Here is a 19,113-nt window from a genome sequence, read left to right on the forward strand (position 1 = left end):
GTGTGGGGAGGGCCACGGTCTTGACTAGCCACAGGAGAGACCCCTGGCCAGTCCCGGGAGGACAAGCCCTCGTCCGGGGGCGGCCATCTTGCTGCTGAATGACTCCTCCCTAACCACAATCCCATCCTCCCTTAATTTCCCACAACTGTAAAAATAAACACAATTAAAAATTGGGAAAAAAGAAAATTCAGTATTGTCAAAGCTGGGAAAAAATGGAATTCCGCCAAGCTTACAGCTACCCCGTCCTAATTGGTTAATTCAACTTTATCAGTTCTATTCTGAGGTGGTGCAGCTGTGGGCCTTACAACATTCACCATACTTAGCTCTACTGTATTTGTGACCGTAGACATATGTCACTTCACCTGTGTGCGTCAGTCTTCCCATCGGTAAAGCAGGAATTACCATGCATACCCGCTTTTGTAGGACGTTCTGAGATCTAGGGGTGGATGCTACTAGGTATTATCATCCACACGACGCACTTCCTCCAAATGAAAATGTTCTGGGTCAGATCTGTTGGCCCAGAGAAACTGGACCTTTCTTGACTTCAGTAAGCCAACAGAGATGCTGTATTAGGGGTCCGACCCTGCACACACTACTAAGCATAGCGCTTTATCATCCTGAAATCACTGGGATTACTCTGGGTACTAAGTACTATACTCAATAGCAAGTGTTTGCAAGATACAGCCCTTCGTTCAGAGCTAATGCTTTTGAGGGCTAAATCTCCCAAAGCAGTTCCATTTTTCCTTTCTAATACATTTTCTTCGTGTAAAAAGTCTAAAGTGAGGTGAGCCTATTAGCTGACAACATCTACACATACACTGTTCTACAATGAGTAGACGCACATGCATATTGAAGTCAATTTGCTATGCTATATACCTACCCGTGGAGAGAAGGTCCATGTTTTGGGATTTTTAGGTTGCCATGTAGCTCTAACTGTATGAATGTTACTAAGCACCTAGAAAAGAAAGGAAATTGTGGTGGGAAAACATTAAAAAAAAAGCTTTCTGGAAAATTATGTAGTGTCATGCAAGGCTAGTCCAGCACTCGGCATTACAATACAGGTTCAGCCCACGTCTTAGCTAAGTGCCCTGTAGAGGAATCCATGTCCCGCTAAAGAAGAGTCACAGCACAGCCTCTCTAGCAATGCTTCTTGCAATTTAGCAGCAGCTTCAGAAGGTGCAACGAAACACTCGCTTGGCCATGAGCATATAGGATTTGACAGAGAAGTGAAAATAGTGGCGTGAAATGAGTGAGGAGGTGCCTCTGAATTCTAAGTAGCCCACCAAGGTTGGTGGACTATTTTCAGAATTTTGAAACTCTGGATTATATGTTTTCTATTCATCTTGATTTAAGAAACAAATTTTTGCCTATGATTTATACAGTGGTATAAGAATGCTTGGTGATTTTTAGACAAACAGAAACAAATCTGCACCAAGAATGTATTTACTAAAGTAAAATGAATTCACATGAAGCTCTTTTTTAAATAAAAGTTCTCTAAAACTGTCCCATTTATGGTCAGCTTATATATTTCATTTTCATATTACTTTTTAAAAAGTATGTAGACTGCAAATAAGCTGAAAGTAAAATTGTACTCCAAAAAGTGACTGTAAAAAGCAGAATTTCCTTAGCAGAGCTGTTTCTTGTGTATAAAAAGCAGCATATATGAGTTAAATGAAATTGGGGATCTAGGGTAAAATTTTCAAAAGAACCTAAGTGACTTAGAGGCTAAGTCCCATTTTTACAGTGACTCAGGCATGTAGAAGTCCAAATCCTGTTGACTTTCAATGAGATTTGGGCTCATAAATGTTCCAGTCACTTTTAAAACACTTTTAAGACATAAGATTGACTGTGAGAGCCAAGCACTCCCTCTGCATCCAATCTAAGTGCTGCTACAGTTCAATAAGCACACCCCACAAATTCTAGGTGTTCAAGCACAGTGAGCAAAACTACCCTATCCTGAGAGATTGTCTTTGTTATGACAAACTTATGGCCCACTGAAATGAGAGAGGGCCACTTGTGCAGCTTACTTACTAGCCTAGGTTGCCCATCGCTTAATACATCATGTTTTAACCTCACTGATTCTGGAACATTCCTTTGTATTGCCTCAGAGCAACTCACCCTGTTACCATCAAAAAGGCAGAGTCGAACATGTCTACTGAGAACCTGTATGCTCACTCCTGGAAGGGGAATCATTTTACAATTCCATAAAGTTAAAATCAGTGATATTCGAGTTGGCCTTGGCTGAATCTGTGAAGCAGACAAAACAGTAAGACAGAGAGTTAAAGCTACACGGTCCTCCTCCTAACTATGGCATAAATATTCAGGCTTGTGACAAGTGCAACAGCACCATGGAGACTGGATTGTTCTGTCCACAGAGCGGGTATAGATCAAGTGGCAACCACAAAGCTTTTCTGTAATATCTCAACCCTTTTGCAAAGAGGCCCCCTCTGAGGGACACCAGTCAGTCTCCATTCCACTTAGCTCTTGGTGGTTCTGCTCTGTCAACAAGAGGGCTAATTAATGTCAAGTGTGGGGGTGCTTTTATGAACACAGGCCTATCAGGGTCTGGCTTAAGACCAGTTCCATTTCACCTCCATCAATTATGTTTATAAAAAGCCATCTAACAATCACTCGAAAAAACAGTGTCGAGTTACAGTTATGGTTGGATACAGGCCACCTATTTATACAACAGAGATTGTTTTTAGTAACTACAAACATCTAAAGGCTTCTCCACCCCTCCATGGTGGGCGGGGTCCACCAACTCCAGCCCATTTACCCTTCAGTTTTGTCCACAGACCCACACTCTTCCGTGTGCATTTTGAACATGTGCTAGGAGTCTGTGGCCTATACTGTACCCTCAGACAAGGCACGGGGATGAAAACACCTTGTCCATCAAACATAAGCAGGAAGGATTTCTTACGGCAATGACACTGGATTGTAATTCACACACGTAATGGGGAATCTGCAAGTTAATTTACTGTAGCAAACAGTTGGTTCTCCCACTAATAACAAGGTAAGCAAAGACCCAGGAGAAAGAGGTTGGTACCATCTCCAAATAGTTCAGGGCTTTCTGGCATTTCAATCTTCTGAGGTACTCTCTTCTACATGCCTGGCGTACGTGCATTTTTGCAACTACAATATTGAAATGATGTTGCAAAGGCTAGTTAGAAAATGACCCCAAATCCCCTCAGTGAAGAACAACTGCTCATCTAAATGAAAACCAAGTGATTTCACAGTGTCAGAAAAAAGTCTGACGTCTAGCTAAAAGATTAGTTCAGCCTGGTACAGCTGTTTCACCTGGAAGACAGAAAAGCAATAGGTTTGCTCAGCTGGAATTGGTTCTTATCTAGGGAATATCATGACATCATGTTTCTTATGATATTTTGTCTGTCGGCTGATACGATGAGATAGTATCTACCTCCTGGAATGCCCTGGGTGACATAGAAGCATGTTAACATTTACCTCACTTTGATATTTACTAATAATATATTTGTTTTCTGAGCTCTGTTCCTGTTCATCTAACTAAACACTCTTGTCATCTACCCTGATAGTGACCACATGCAGAGCTTTATCTCCAGAAATTACTCACAGAGTCTGTTTCAGGGTTCCATACTAGGTCTCTGAAAGCCAGTTGCGAAGGAGTAAATTCAGGCTGTATGAAGTAACTGGCTTGAAACTGATTTCCTAGAAGAAGAAGTTTTTTACTTTTCTTATATTGTTTATATGCCTTCACCCATCTCTTGGAACAGCATAGATTCTATTTAGTTATAGATTTCATCCCTGCAGGATAACATCCATTGAGCATAAACAGTGTTTTCTACCTATACCATCTTATTTCTTAGGCCATAAGGAACTTAAAATTACAGTTATAAAAACATTGCTTTCAACATTCTTCGGGTGCCCTCTTGAGCTTAAAAGAAATGAAGCCTGCAATTTAGCTATGGCTAGAGAAATTGTGGTGGGAGAGGACGGGAAAAGGATTTTTAGTATTCTTATTCTACACTGCCTACAAACTGCCTTGGTGATTTCGCCCCTTCTAGGGTGAAATCGTCAAAGTCACAGGGAGTTTTGTCATTAACTTCAATGGGACGAGGATTTCACCCCAGACGAATGAAGAAAGAAGCTAAGAAGATTCCTACACACAACCGAGTCAACCACAATTAGTATAGGCAACCAATCCTGGGTAATTTAAAAAGAATGAGACTGTTCTTAACAGACTGGTAATTTGGATCAGAGGCTCATCACGGGTGATAATGAATGCTGCTCTGCAATCATTGCAAGAATATCTTACCTTCTTCTAGGAGCTGGGAGAGAGTTGATGGTCGGAATCCTGCAGGAACTGCTCCCATGGTTGCCAGCATATCAATGGTATTATTCTGCTCAAAACATTAAATTATATTCTGAAGTTGTAGCAATTTTCATTAACCACTAACTAGCTTATGTCCGTATCCTAACGTCCATTCCCAGGGCAGCCAATCACAAAGGAGAACACACACATGTTGGGATTCGGGCACCTGTTCCTGAAAGTTATCTTCAGAGTTTTTACACACAATCTCCTATTTTGCTCTACCACACTGACAGAACTTCATTTGTCGAGATATAATATACACTGACATTACAATATTGTACTAAACACATCTCTGAAACAAGATCTAATGGGTACTACTAAAGAAAAATACAACTAGACACGCATTTCTGTATTTGTTTAGAATTGTACACTGGTACCCCTCACTGAAACTTTTGGGCACCTTGTATCACTGATACAATGAACTACAGACCCTTTCCTTGCCAAAAATCCCCTCTGATTAAATCAAAGGGCATGTCTATACTGGGGAATTATTTTGAAAGAATTCCCCTTATTTCGAAATAACAAGGTGCACATCCACACTACCAAGCCTGTTATTTTGAAATAATAACTTCTGCTTGTGAAGAGGAATAAGCTCATTTCAAAATAGTTATTTTGGGAGTTATTATTTCAAAATAACTATGTCTACCTGGAAGTGTAAACAGAAAGACTGCTCTCATGCCAAATACAATTTATAAACATAATGGCTGTGTCTACACTGGGCCACTTATTCCGGAAAATCAGCTGCTTTTCCGGAATAAGCTGCGAGCTGTCTACACTGGCCCTTGAATTTCCGGAAAAGCAACAACACTCTACTGTACAAAATCAGCCGCTATTCCGGAAAAACTATTCTGCTCCTGCTCGGGCATAAGTCCTTATTCCAGAACACTGTTCCGGAAAAGGGCCAGTGTAGACAGCCCAGTAGTCTTTTCCGTAAAAAAGCCCCAATTGCGAAAATGGCAATCGGGGCTCTTTTCCAGAAAAGCGCGTCTACATTGGCCACAGACGCTTTTCCGGAAAAAGGGCTTTGCCAGTTTTCCGGAAAAGCAGCCTGCCAATGTAGACGCTCCTTCTCCGGAAAAACTGAAAACGGAATAGTATTCCGTTTTAAGCAGTTCCGGAAATTCATGCCAGTGTAGACACAGCCAATGACAGTTTATTAAGGTAATATCGTAAGAAATATACCTACCTCAGTGATAGCTTTTCTAACAGCACTCCAGTGAGAATCCGTTCTGTAGGTAGGGTGGGAAAGAAAAGGAAACCATAAAGCAAAACAATATGACTGTACTGCCAACATACGGACGCATAAGTAATAATTACTACAACTATAAGATACATGTATCTGCCTCTGAATGGCAGAAGTCTAGTACATCAGGTCGATGTGCCCATCAACAAGCAGTTGGAAAACATATTACTACTTTCCACTCTGTGGAGTGATTTATGAAGATAGGATAGCAGCCATTCTTTGATTTTATTAGCCAAAAAAACTTAGTAAAGAAAGAAATGACTGGAAGTTGAAAGCAAAGTTCAAACTGGAAATCTACACAATAAATACAATTACTCCTGTACTGAAAATGTCATTACTACAAAGAGAAACATAACTGGCAAAGCATTTGCACTTCAAGTAATTTAAAGAAAAAAAAGAGAGGTGCAGGTTACATTTCACTTCATTTTCTCCAATTCAATCTCATTTTTACCTTTTTTTAATTTTGGTACTATTTGCTGTTTCATCAACCACCTCTATGTCTTCCTCACTTTCCTCTTCACTTGCCTCTTGGCCAACTCCGTCTTTATTGCTTGCCTATAAATCAGGGTTAAAATTGCCAAGTAATTTACCTACTTTATAGATCAGATTTTAAAAACAGTTTGAGCGCCCATCACGATGGCTCAGTATCTTAGAAGAGGAGCTTAGTTCACTTTAATGGTCAGTGAGCAAAATGACTGATAGCTACAGGACACTATGGGTGCAACTACACAGCAGGGCTTAATTCAAAATAAGATACACAAATTGAGCTACGTGAATTACGTAGCTTATTTTGAAATAACTTATTATTATATGGGTACGTCTACACAGCACTTATTTCGAAATGGAGCACTCTTCCTTTGATTTCCCTTACTCCTCATACAATGTGAGCTACAGGAGCCTGAGTAAGAAGTTCTCCAGCTTGACAGTATTTCGAAATAACTTCCTGCTGTGTAGATGCCATCTAAGTTATTTTGGAATAACGCTAGTTATTTTGAAATAAAGTTGCAGTGTAGACGTACCCTATGAGAGTATGATGTTCTGCAGCTAAAGTCAGTAATTTTTCAATTTCTATAGCAGCAAGTTTTTGCCTCTTAAAATAGTAAACAAGAGAGCTCATTTTGAGAGCAAGCCTCCTGAGAGAGGAAAATGCACCTGAACCTTCAGGTACAAAGTAATCAAAGCTACATAAGTTGCTCTGTGGTTTGGCCCTACAAAGCTCTCTCACTAGAGAGAAAACCCAGTAGAATGCAAGACACACAGACACGGGTTCCATCAGAACAGGATTCAATATACCCAAGTGGGGTATCTAAACAGAAATGTGTGTGTTGTGTTTGCTCTTTAGACATCTATCCAATTGAAATGCACAAATGCCATTTATACACCTAAATAAATGTCATGAGGCACAAAAATGTTGGTACATAAAGTTAAAAGTAGTACATGAAAGTGTACGTGTGAATTACATTACAGCAACCTAGGTATTCACTACTGCCCTTCCATGTCAGAGATCATCACACTTCAAGGGTTCACGGGTGCTGGTTTTGTTTACAACAAATTAACCGCTATCTAATTTATCTTTGTAAGGTGAGAAAAAAAAGCTTTGCTAATCATCTGTAGCTTTACACATGCACACTCATCACATCTCTGAGGTGCAAATACAAAGGAAGAAGGTGGAAACAGACTAACCATGAGGTAGGTTTTAGGAACGAGGCCTCTCTCCCCTTTGGAATTTGTAGCCATCCACCAACCATCAGGCTTTTTGTCAAGTATAAGCAGCACTTCACCATTCTTCAGTAACAGGGGAGAGGGAAGACAGAGAAGAAGAGGAGACACAAAAGCATTGATATTCAGATGTTTAAAAATTACTTGTGGAACAATTGTTGGTCATGTTCTCACCTTTAGAACAAAATATAACATTGTCTTCTAATTTGTTCTTAAATCTAATTTTTATCTAAGACTGGCCTACCCAGATGATTTCATATTCTGGTTGATCATGAATTCTTTGAAACTGCAGTGTTAGTGAGCTAGTTTACTTTTTCCAAATAGCCAAGAGTGGTAAAAGTTCAACTTTCAACTTTATTTTTAGGTAAGAAAAAACAAGTATGAGGCATTTCAGTGAAGTTACAGGCCAAGCACTAAGAATATGCTCCCACCCCTAAGGTTTCCTCTTGTTCAGGTGTTCTTGAAGGCACCTTCAAGTAGATTTGGGAGAGATGTAAACAGAGATACTTAACCATACATATGAAACTGAGCAGAGTCCAGCCACAAAGACTCCTTTCAGAGCTTATCTATCAAATATGCCCTGGAGACAAGAGGAGAGACTACTAGAGAGTACTTACGGCTCAAGGAACAAGAAACCAAGGCCAAATACCCATGTGTCCCTATGGAGATCAGAGTCACCATCCTAGTTCTTACTTTGGCATTCTCCAGTTTGTTACCGTGTTTTTAAAAGCATGGACTGATTTCACTGTTAAGTATGCAGTTATAAGGAGTTTTCTTGAATGATTTGCTCCAAAAAATAGTGTGAGAAAGCTTCCTCACCTTTCCAACCAGATATTACCAAATCTTTTTAAAGCTCACGCACACTGCTCTTTAACAAAGATAAGATACAGCTTAGTCCCAAATACCATATATATTCATTCATAAGCCAGGTTTTTTTGGTGAAAAATCCCACTGTAAAGAGCAGAGGTTGGCTTATGAACGGGTTCTTCACATTTTTCCCACGGGAGGAAGGGGGGGTCAGCAAACTTCCTGTGACTCCCATTGGCTAATGGGCCCCTGCCCACTGGTCTTCTACCTTGGCTGCATGTAGCTCAGCCATACAGTCTGCCCTGCCCACCTGCCACTCTGATCCTAGTGGTGGCTGCAGGAACAGAGCCTCTCAGCTCCCACTGGCTAGAAACAGCAGCCAATGGGAGCTGAAAGGCTCCATGCCTGCAGCCAGCACATCCCTGAGCCCGCGCTGACACTGACAAGCTGGGACTGGAAGTCTGCACACTGGAGTCAGCTTATAAACAGGTGACTGACCTTTTAAACTTTTTTTTCCTGTAGGTTTAGGGGGATTGGCTTATGAAAAACAGGCTTATGTTCGAATATATATGGTAGTTTACAATCAAAGACAGAATATATGACAGCACCGCAGAGAATGAAAGTTTTAGTGAATCTTAGTTAACACCAGTGAAGAAAAGGATTCATGGAATATGAATATTAAAAGTACAGAAGACAAAAATAAGAGGCTACATCAAGTTTAAGGGCAATGTGAAAGGCACAAGAGCAAGAGTGGGAAAAAGAAACAAAGGGAGCAACAGGGAAAGAAAATTAAGAGGGACAGAGCAGGGGCTGAAATTTATGTAGAGATCAGATAATGTGCATAAGAAAAAAAAACAGTGACTGCAGGGACTGGATGTGGTCAGAGCAGTTGGATATGAGGATTACTCCAGGATCATAATTTTGTCTCCAGAGAACAGTCTGACAAGGTGGGAAAAAGAGACGGACAATTGGAAAAGAGGGACCGGAGAGAGCGGTGGATTTGCATGCATTTCTTTAATCAGAGTTCTGAGACATACACACAGTCATCTACAGTCTGTGTTCAAACACACTGTATAGTGTTTTCAAAGATATAGGTACCTTAAACGTAAGATCCCCTTCCTGCTGGGCAACAAAATCACCAACAGTGATAAATTCTTTAATTGTTGGCTGATCATCCGATTCATCGTCATCCTCCTCCTCTTCTTCACCGTCGTCGTCATCATCCTCTTCAGCATCTTCCTCTCCACTACCTTCCTCATCCTCCTCCTCCTCTTCATTTTCCTGTTCTGTCTGAGGACTATTTTGATATTTCCCATCTCTGCACAAGATAAATGATACCCCACGTTTAATTGCTTATTTCAATGGATCACCTCCAGATTATTCCACAGCATATAACTGAGAATTACTTTCCTTGTCATTCAGCGTCTCTGAAGTTACCTTGCAGCAGGGTGCTCATTCCAGGGTCTCAGCTTCCTAGCACAACCAGCAGAAATTCCCAAACTCTAAACTGTGCAGAGGTCCCTCTGGGCAGGACTTGGAGGCCAGGATATACACACCCTTTTCCAACCTTTGATGACCACATTCAATTTTGGACCCAACCACAATCCTTGGAATCTTCCAGTCAGACCCCTCTGGCCTGCAGTCAACCAAACTGCTCCCCTCAGGAACTGCACATCTTCAGCCACCATCCTGGCTCTTCAACCTGCATAGTGCCTACCGACTTACAGTATTCTTTTATGTGTCCCTACCTGCCTTTCAGTCAGGCCTGGCCCTTTTTATATTTGGGTTCATTTTTCTCACCTCCCATTGTTAGGGGTGGAGTCAGAAAAAGTCAACTTTCCCTGAATGTCTAGAGGGCTCCACCTCCAACGACCAAGAGAAACACAGGTCTTCAGTTTAGCACACTGGTTCCCCTTTGTTCTTGGTGATAGAATGTCCACAGCATGAAGAAGAAACAAAATGCAGGACAATGTAGCACTTTAAAGACTAACAAGATGGTTTATTAGATGATGAGCTTTCGTGGGCCAGACCCACTTCCTCAGATCAAATAGTGGAAGAAAGTAGTCACAACCATATATACCAAAGGATACAATTAAAAAAAATGAACAAATATGAAAAGGACAAATCACATTGCAGAACAGAAGGGGGATGCGGGGGGGTGGGAAGGGGGAGGAAGGAAGGTAAGTGTCTGTGAATTGCTGATATTAAAGGTAGGGAGAGTGGGATGTTTGTGAGTTAATGGTATTACAGGTGATAATTGGGGAAACTGTCTTGGTAATGGGTGAGAAAGTTCAAAGACTTGTTAAGTCCTTGTTGGCAAGTGTCGAATTTTAACATGAATGACAGTTCAGAGGATTCCCTTTCAAGTGCAGATGTAAAAGGTCTTTGTAGCAGAATGCAGGTGGCTAAGTCATTTAGAGAGTGTCCTTTCTGGTTAAAGTGGCAAGAAACTGTTTTCTCTTTGTGATCTTGTCTGATATCTGTTTTGTGGGCATTAATCCTTTGGCGAAGTGTCTGAGATGTTTGTCCAATGTACATAGCAGACGGACACTTTCGGCACATGATAGCATAGATTATATTTCTGGATGCGCAGGAATATGTGTTCTTGATCTTATAACTCACTTGGTTAGGTCCAATAATGGTATCAGCAGAATGAATATGTGGACAAAGCTGGCAACGGGGTTTGTTGCAAGGGAAGGTACCAGGGTTGGTATTAGTGTGGTATGTCCTGTGGTGGTTGGTAAGAATCATCTTGAGGTTAGGTGGTTGTCTATAGGAGACTATGGGTCTGTCTCCCAGAGCCTCTTTGAGTATGGTATCCTGTTCCAATATAGGCTGTAGTTTATTGATAATGTGTTGGACAGGTTTAAGTTGGGGGTTGTAGGTGATGACAAGTGGTGTTCTATTGTTGGTTTTCTTGGGTCTGTCTTGAAGTAGATGGTTTCTAGGTATTCGTCTGGCTCTTTCAATTTGCTTTTTTATTTCTCTGGGTGGGTAGTTGAGATTTATAAATGCTTGGTAGAGATCCTGAAGCTTCTGGTCTCTGTCAGTGGGGTTAGAGCAGATGCGGTTGTATCGAAGGGCTTGGCTATAGACGATGGATCGTGTGGTGTGTTCTGGATGGGAGCTGGATGCATGTAGGTAACTGTATGAGTCGGTGGGTTTTCTGTAGAGAGTGGTGTCTAATTTTCCATTGTTGATTTGTACGGTGGTGTCCAGGAAGTGGATCTCTCGTGTAGAATGGTCCAGGCTGAGGTTGATGGTGGGGTGTAGGTTGTTGAAATCTCTGTGGAATATCTCCAGTGATATCTGGATATCTGGAGATATTCCACAGAGATTTCAACAACCTACACCCCACCATCAACCTCAGCCTGGACCATTCTACACGAGAGATCCACTTCCTGGACACCACCGTACAAATCAACAATGGAAAATTAGACACCACTCTCTACAGAAAACCCACCGACTCATACAGTTACCTACATGCATCCAGCTCCCATCCAGAACACACCACACGATCCATCGTCTATAGCCAAGCCCTTCGATACAACCGCATCTGCTCTAACCCCACTGACAGAGACCAGAAGCTTCAGGATCTCTACCAAGCATTTATAAATCTCAACTACCCACCCAGAGAAATAAAAAAGCAAATTGAAAGAGCCAGACGAATACCTAGAAACCATCTACTTCAAGACAGACCCAAGAAAACCAACAATAGAACACCACTTGTCATCACCTACAACCCCCAACTTAAACCTGTCCAACACATTATCAATAAACTACAGCCTATATTGGAACAGGATACCATACTCAAAGAGGCTCTGGGAGACAGACCCATAGTCTCCTATAGACAACCACCTAACCTCAAGATGATTCTTACCAACCACCACAGGACATACCACACTAATACCAACCCTGGTACCTTCCCTTGCAACAAACCCCGTTGCCAGCTTTGTCCACATATTCATTCTGCTGATACCATTATTGGACCTAACCAAGTGAGTTATAAGATCAAGAACACATATTCCTGCGCATCCAGAAATATAATCTATGCTATCATGTGCCGAAAGTGTCCGTCTGCTATGTACATTGGACAAACATCTCAGACACTTCGCCAAAGGATTAATGCCCACAAAACAGATATCAGACAAGATCACAAAGAGAAAACAGTTTCTTGCCACTTTAACCAGAAAGGACACTCTCTAAATGACTTAGCCACCTGCATTCTGCTACAAAGACCTTTTACATCTGCACTTGAAAGGGAATCCTCTGAACTGTCATTCATGTTAAAATTCGACACTTGCCAACAAGGACTTAACAAGTCTTTGAACTTTCTCACCCATTACCAAGACAGTTTCCCCAATTATCACCTGTAATACCATTAACTCACAAACATCCCACTCTCCCTACCTTTAATATCAGCAATTCACAGACACTTACCTTCCTTCCTCCCCCTTCCCACCCCCCCCGCATCCCCCTTCTGTTCTGCAATGTGATTTGTCCTTTTCATATTTGTTCATTTTTTTTAATTGTATCCTTTGGTATATATGGTTGTGACTACTTTCTTCCACTATTTGATCTGAGGAAGTGGGTCTGGCCCACGAAAGCTCATCATCTAATAAACCATCTTGTTAGTCTTTAAAGTGCTACATTGTCCTGCATTTTGCTTCAACTACCCCAGACTAACACGGCTACATTTCTATCACTATGAAGAAGAAAGGGTTTCTCTGAGGCTCTGTCTACACTGCATGTTTTTGCGGCAGAAAATATGCTAATGAGGGACTCATTAGCATGAGTTGCAATGTCATTAGCAAAAACTTGCAGTGTAGACGTAGCCTGAGGGAACAGATGAGCATTGGCTCATGCTTCAATGTCTGGACAGGGCATACTATAAAAAGACAAAAATGAAAAGGGAATGGCTGCTGTAGTGCCCACAGTTCAGTACAGATTCTAAGGAATGCTTTGGTATTTTATCTTCAGCTCCTTTCATAGACACGAATGTGTCTGTTTCAGCTGTAAAAATGAATAAATTTTTATACTAGTATGAAAACAACTTCTATGGTTCTATAACAAAGTCACTTGTCCCCTGGTTACAATTCATTTTTTTTAATTGTATCCTTTGGTATATATGGTTGCAACAATTTTCTTCCACTATTTGATCTGAGGAAGTGGGTCTGGCCCACGAAAGCTCATCACCTATTAAACCATCTTGTTAGTCTTTAAACTGCTACACAGTCCTGTTTTTTGTTTCACTTGTCCCCTGGTATTTCTTAATGCTAGCCTAATTAAAATGTGTTTGTCTGTTTATATTACTTACACATTGTCCTCACTCAGGACTGCGGCAAGTTTCTGGAGCTGCTGGGAGAGTTTTAATAATTGTTTTTCTTCCTCTTCTTTTCTCTGATTATAATTCCCTATAGGTGCGGGCTCATCCGTCTAGAAAAAAAGAATACACCAAACTGCTGAAGGAATGAAGCTAACCCCTCCATTTGTGTTTTCTAATTACTTATGCAAGAATGCACAAAAGGAGTTAAGCACGTTAGTCCTTGTTTTGACTGCGACACACAACTCCCACTGCCAAATCCTGCAGGTGCCTAAATTCACTTGGCAATAAAGTGCTCTAGACCCCTAAGTTCCAACCTCTGGGCTCGTGCAGTACTGCCTCCCTCTAAATGTCTGGGCATCTATCTTATGCCGTAACCCCAGAGCAATTCACAAACCAAGGGAAGATCAATATTCAGCCATCTTTTAAGTCACATGCAGGGCCTGATCCAGTAGGCTTGCTCAGAGGCCACCTACCAGATCAGGCCTCTCAGATGAGTTCACATGAAACAGCCAGAAGTGGGCAGAAGGGAGGAAGGAAGAGAATGAAGAGTATTAGCATTGGATGCATTGAGGCCTTAGGCTCTCAGCCAATTTGAACTTCTTGTTTGAGCAATATGTTCTGTTTTCTTCAGTGATATCATTTAAGTAATTAAGCATGGGGTGGCCAGCTCTCCATTTTCTGTTTACGTAAAAGATCTTTCATGTCGCCAATAAGGCGGTCAAAAATCTATATTCTTATTTTTCAGTTTTGTGATTTTCCTATTACTACCCCCTACTAGAATATTAAGTAATCTTAAGAAACTTTTCAACTACAGAACTTGACATTTAAAGGCATATAGAAAAAATATCATTGCTGTATTTAATTTTTATATTAGACTAATCCGTCAGTCAAGATCAGGGCCCAAAAAGACTTGCTTTTGTACAAAAAATTAGACACGGCGCCTGCCCTGACTAATTTACATAATTAGTACTCTCTAAACATTCCATACATTTTATTTTGAGAAAATAGGAAATGCTTTAACCTCTATACTTACTTTTTTCAATTTTTGAAGAACAGACGTATTTTCATCCACTGATTTTTTCAATTCCAAACATCTGTATTGAAAACAAAGGTTGTGTGTTCTCTTCTGATGCATAAACGACTAAAACTATGTATAATTACGGAAACATGAGGTTAGCCCTCTGATCCTCAGGGTGCGTCTACACTGCAATGTTTTTCTGGAATTATTGAATTATTTCGTCCACACTGCTATTGAATTATTTCGAAAGAAAGACAAACGAATGGAGGGGTTTTTCCGATGGCGGTAAACCTCATTCCACGGGGAAGAAGCCTTTTTCCAAAAAAGCTTTTTTGGAAAAAGGTGTGTATGGATGCAGAAGAGGGAGCTCTTTCGAAAGAAGGGCCTCCAGAAAAACCACTCCATCCAGACTAATCACAACTTAAATGCGAGACAGTGTCCAATTAATGTGGACGATATTTTCAAAAAAGCTCATCGCTTTTTCGTTGCACTTTTGCTGTGTAGACACTCTTTCGAAATAAGATTTTCTGGAAGAGATCTTCCAGAAAAGCTTCTTCCAAAAGAAGCTTGTAGTGTAGACATAACCTCAGAGTACTTATACACATATGTAACTTTACAAACATAAGTCGTCCCACTAAAGTCAATGGGGTTACTCGAGTGCACAGATTTTAAGCCCCTTAGGAAAGGAACTTTGCCTTCCTAAATTCTCTGTGTGTGTTTTTAGTGCTATGTAAATAATAGCATTAGAAGAAATGAGTATTTGCCTCATGGTAGGCTAACCCCAACATCATCTGCCCCAGAAGCAGAAAGAGACTGCAACTTTTAAAACCATGTATTTGATTTAAAAAAGAAAGCAAGGCACATGGGATCCATATGTATTTTTCCACAGAACAGAATCACACATAGAGGTACCTCCGAACTTTGCCTAGAATAATTCCACAAGAGGAACTGCATCAGCTTCTCCTGTTTTACACTTTCCATTGCCTGACGTGGGAGTTCAAACTTGCCACTTCAGAATATATTTTTTTATTTCATGTTTAGTTTAACTGAAAATTCTAAAATAATTATATTAGATTCATCAGCAGAAGCTTCTGATCCTTGGATAAAAAAACAAAGGACAGGTACAAAGGAAGGATAGTTATCCTCTCTGTATGGATGGGGAAACAGAGAGGAAGTGAGTGGCAAGACTGGGACTAGAACCTATGTCTCCTGGCTTCGAGCCCACTATTCAACTTTCCAATCCCCATAATTAATTTACATGGGCATCCCTCCACATCACTGAAGATGAATTTAATAGCAAAATTGTTTAGGGAACTTTCTATCAAAATCAGCTGCAGTTATCCCTCAATGACAAACAGCTTAGCCCTTCACAAATATTACCCGCATGTCCCAGCCTGGATTTCAGATCCAGCGGTGCATTTTGCCTCTATGCCGTGTGTATTGCTAGGATTAATTACCTCTGAAAAAGGTACTTCCTTCTCGCAGGATCTAGGGCCCTCCTCTCCTTGCTCTCCGCAAGCAATTCATCCACCTGCATGGTAAGATTTCAGCATTCAGAGATGCACAGCACAGGGAAGATGGGCTTGGAGGCTCAGATATCAAACAAGAAACGTTCCCAACCCCAACCATGACATCCGGGGTGCCACACCCCTTCCCCAGACTGGACCCCACCATCCTACCAGCAGAGGGCACTGCTCCCCTGCCCAGCCTGGATCTCCCCACACCGCCTACCAGCCTGGATCCCCCCACCCTGCCAGCAGGGGGCGTTGCTCCCTTTGCCCAGCCTGGATCCCACCCACGCCACCAGCAGGGGGCGCTGCTCCCCTTGCACAGACTGGCTCCCCCCACCGCCATGAGGGAGTGCTGTTCCCCTGTCTGGACTGGACTTTTCCCACCAGCAGGGGGCGCTGCTCCCCTTGCCCGGACCGGATCCCCCACCCTGCCAGCAGAGGGCGCCGCTCCCCTTGCCCGGACCGGATCCCCCACCCCGCCAGCAGGGGGCGCCGCTCCCCTTGCCCGGACCGGATCCCCCACCCCGCCAGCAGGGGGCGCCGCTCCCCTTGCCCGGACCGGATCCCCCACCCCGCCAGCAGGGGGCGCCGCTCCCCTTGCCCGGACCGGATCCCCCCACCGCCAGCAGGGGGCGCCGCTCCCCTTGCCCGGACCGGATCCCCCCACCCCGCCAGCAGGGGGCGCCGCTCCCCTTGCCCGGACTGGGTCCCCCCACCCCGCCAGCAGGGGGCGCCGCTCCCCTTGCCCGGACCGGATCCCCCCACCCCGCCAGCAGGGGGCGCCGCTCCCCTTGCCCGGACCGGATCCCCCACCCCGCCAGCAGGGGGCGCCGCTCCCCTTGCCCGGACCGGATCCCCCCACCCCGCCAGCAGGGGGCGCCGCTCCCCTTGCCCGGACCGGATCCCCCACCCCGCCAGCAGGGGGCGCCGCTCCCCTTGCCCGGACCGGATCCCCCACCCCGCCAGCAGGGGGCGCCGCTCCCCTTGCCCGGACCGGATCCCCCACCCCGCCAGCAGGGGGCGCCGCTCCCCTTGCCCGGACCGGATCCCCCCACCGCCAGCAGGGGGCGCCGCTCCCCTTGCCCGGACCGGATCCCCCCACCCCGCCAGCAGGGGGCGCCGCTCCCCTTGCCCGGACTGGGTCCCCCCACCCCGCCAGCAGGGGGCGCCGCTCCCCTTGCCCGGACCGGATCCCCCCACCCCGCCAGCAGGGGGCGCCGCTCCCCTTGCCCGGACCGGATCCCCCACCCCGCCAGCAGGGGGCGCCGCTCCCCTTGCCCGGACCGGATCCCCCCACCCCGCCAGCAGGGGGCGCCGCTCCCCTTGCCCGGACCGGATCCCCCACCCCGCCAGCAGGGGGCGCCGCTCCCCTTGCCCGGACCGGATCCCCCACCCCGCCAGCAGGGGGCGCCGCTCCCCTTGCCCGGACCGGATCCCCCACCCCGCCAGCAGGGGGCGCCGCTCCCCTTGCCCGGACCGGATCCCCCCACCCCGCCAGCAGGGGGCGCCGCTCCCCTTGCCCGGACCGGATCCCCCCACCGCCAGCAGGGGGCGCCGCTCCCCTTGCCCGGATCGGATCCCCCCCGAGGGGCCGGTACCTGCCGCCGCAGCTCGCGGCCCCGCCGCTGAGCCCCCTGCAGCGGGCTGCGGCCCCTCCGCCCGGCCATCGTCGCCAAGGAGACGAACGCTTCGGGCGCGGGGCATCGTTCGTCATCGCCGCGCGCCCGCCACCGCTGAGGGCGGGGAGCCCGGACCGCGGCGAGCTAGAGGCGTCCCAGCATGCCCCGGGGCTGGCGCGCGTCTCAGACTCCAACTCCCAGCATGCCGCGGGGGCTCGAGAGCCGCCTTCCCTTTGGGAGGCCGGCGCGCGGTGCAGGCTGGGGGCTGTAGTCTGCGCTGCCTGGCAGGTCGGAGCCTGGAAGCGTTTGGGGGCTCAGCGGGGGGCGCTGGTTTCAGCCCCTGACGAGTGGGGGGGGCACCCACATAGGGATGCTGCGCCGTCTGGCGTCTCAAGATCCCTCCTCCCCCCCTCTCGGCTGCGCGTCTCCTTCCCGTCCAGTGTCTGCGGGGTGTAGACACAGGCTGGCCCGCAGGGGGCGCTGCTGGCCCACGAGAGCACCTCGCCCAGCGTCCTGCCTGGCCCAAGCCAGGTGTCTAGACTGGCCAGTTTTTCCAGAAAATCAGCCGCCTTTCCGGAAAAACTTGCCAGCTGCCTACACTGGCCGCTTGAATGTCCGCAAAAGCCCTGACTTCCTACTGTCTGAGATCAGGGCTTCTTGCGGAAATACGATGCTGCTCCCGTTGGGGCAAAAGTCCCTTTTGTGCAAAACTTTTGCGTAAAAGGGCCAGTGTAGACAGCTCAGATTTGTTTTCCGCAAAAAAAGCCCCGATGGCAAAAATGGCGATCGGGGCTTTTTTGCACAAAAGCGCGTCTAGATTGGCCACGGACGCATTTCCGCAAAAAGTGCGTTTGCAGAAAAGCATCCTTGCCAATCTAGACGCTCTTTTCCGAAAAGATGTTAAAAGCATTTCCGGAAAATCATGCCAGTCTAGACACAGCCTGCAGGTAAACCTCAAGTGATCCCTGCCCTGGCACCCATCCCAGCTTCTGGCAAACAGAGGCTAGGGACCCCATCCCTGCTCATCCTGGCTAATAGCCATTACTGCACCTATCCCAGGTTTGGCCTGTTCACCTGCATGTCTACTAATGTGATGTCATTAGCAGGGCTTGACAAACCCCAGCGAGAGCCACTTGCCAGCACCCCACTGCGCATGCGCAAAGCGCTGATGAATGGGGCGCTCGGAGCAACCTACTGAAATCTACTCGCCACGGGCAAGTAGATTCAGCGGTTTGTTGAGCCCTAGTCATTAGCATGGATATATGAACAGAGGTGGCAATGGGGTTTGTTGCAGAGATTGGTTCCTGGGTTAGTGTTTCCGGTGTGGCTGGTGATTAGTATACATTTCAAATAGCTACAAACTGGAAAAAAATGGGCAGAACTAAACATCTGCAATTACACTACCCATCAAAATTATACAAACTAAAAATTAACTTTCTGCCAAACTTTTAAATATTGTCACAGCACTTAGCCTTAGTCGTGGAACAGGATGGACTCACCATGCTATAAAACGAGAGCCTTC

At 45.2% G+C, this 19,113-nt stretch overlaps 1 protein-coding gene across 2 annotated transcripts in view; it reads right to left on the bottom strand.

Annotated features, from left to right (window-relative positions):
• The window catches only part of NPHP1 (nephrocystin 1), a 36,865-nt gene extending 19,111 nt beyond the window's left edge, over positions 1-17,754 (bottom strand). The window contains exons 1-12 of one of the 2 annotated variants that reach the window (XR_012903068.1): positions 17,571-17,754; positions 15,919-15,992; positions 14,477-14,537; positions 13,435-13,553; positions 9,216-9,435; positions 7,275-7,376; positions 6,043-6,146; positions 5,535-5,577; positions 4,292-4,376; positions 3,590-3,684; positions 2,119-2,247; positions 881-955 (exon numbers count right to left, since the gene is read on the bottom strand). Coding sequence is in view for 1 of the 2 variants with exons in the window: in XM_075925801.1 (XP_075781916.1) it covers positions 881-955; positions 2,119-2,247; positions 3,590-3,684; positions 4,292-4,376; positions 5,535-5,577; positions 6,043-6,146; positions 7,275-7,376; positions 9,216-9,435; positions 13,435-13,553; positions 14,477-14,537; positions 15,919-15,992; positions 17,571-17,639 (1,176 nt within the window). In the remaining variant the exon portion in view is untranslated. The remainder of the gene's footprint in view (positions 1-880; positions 956-2,118; positions 2,248-3,589; positions 3,685-4,291; positions 4,377-5,534; positions 5,578-6,042; positions 6,147-7,274; positions 7,377-9,215; positions 9,436-13,434; positions 13,554-14,476; positions 14,538-15,918; positions 15,993-17,570) is intronic. The other variant, XM_075925801.1, reaches the window with a different exon arrangement.
• Between the last annotated feature and the right edge of the window lie 1,359 nt (positions 17,755-19,113).

This window comes from Pelodiscus sinensis, chromosome 3, assembly GCF_049634645.1.
Source record: "Pelodiscus sinensis isolate JC-2024 chromosome 3, ASM4963464v1, whole genome shotgun sequence".
Lineage (NCBI taxonomy): Eukaryota > Metazoa > Chordata > Testudines > Trionychidae > Pelodiscus > Pelodiscus sinensis.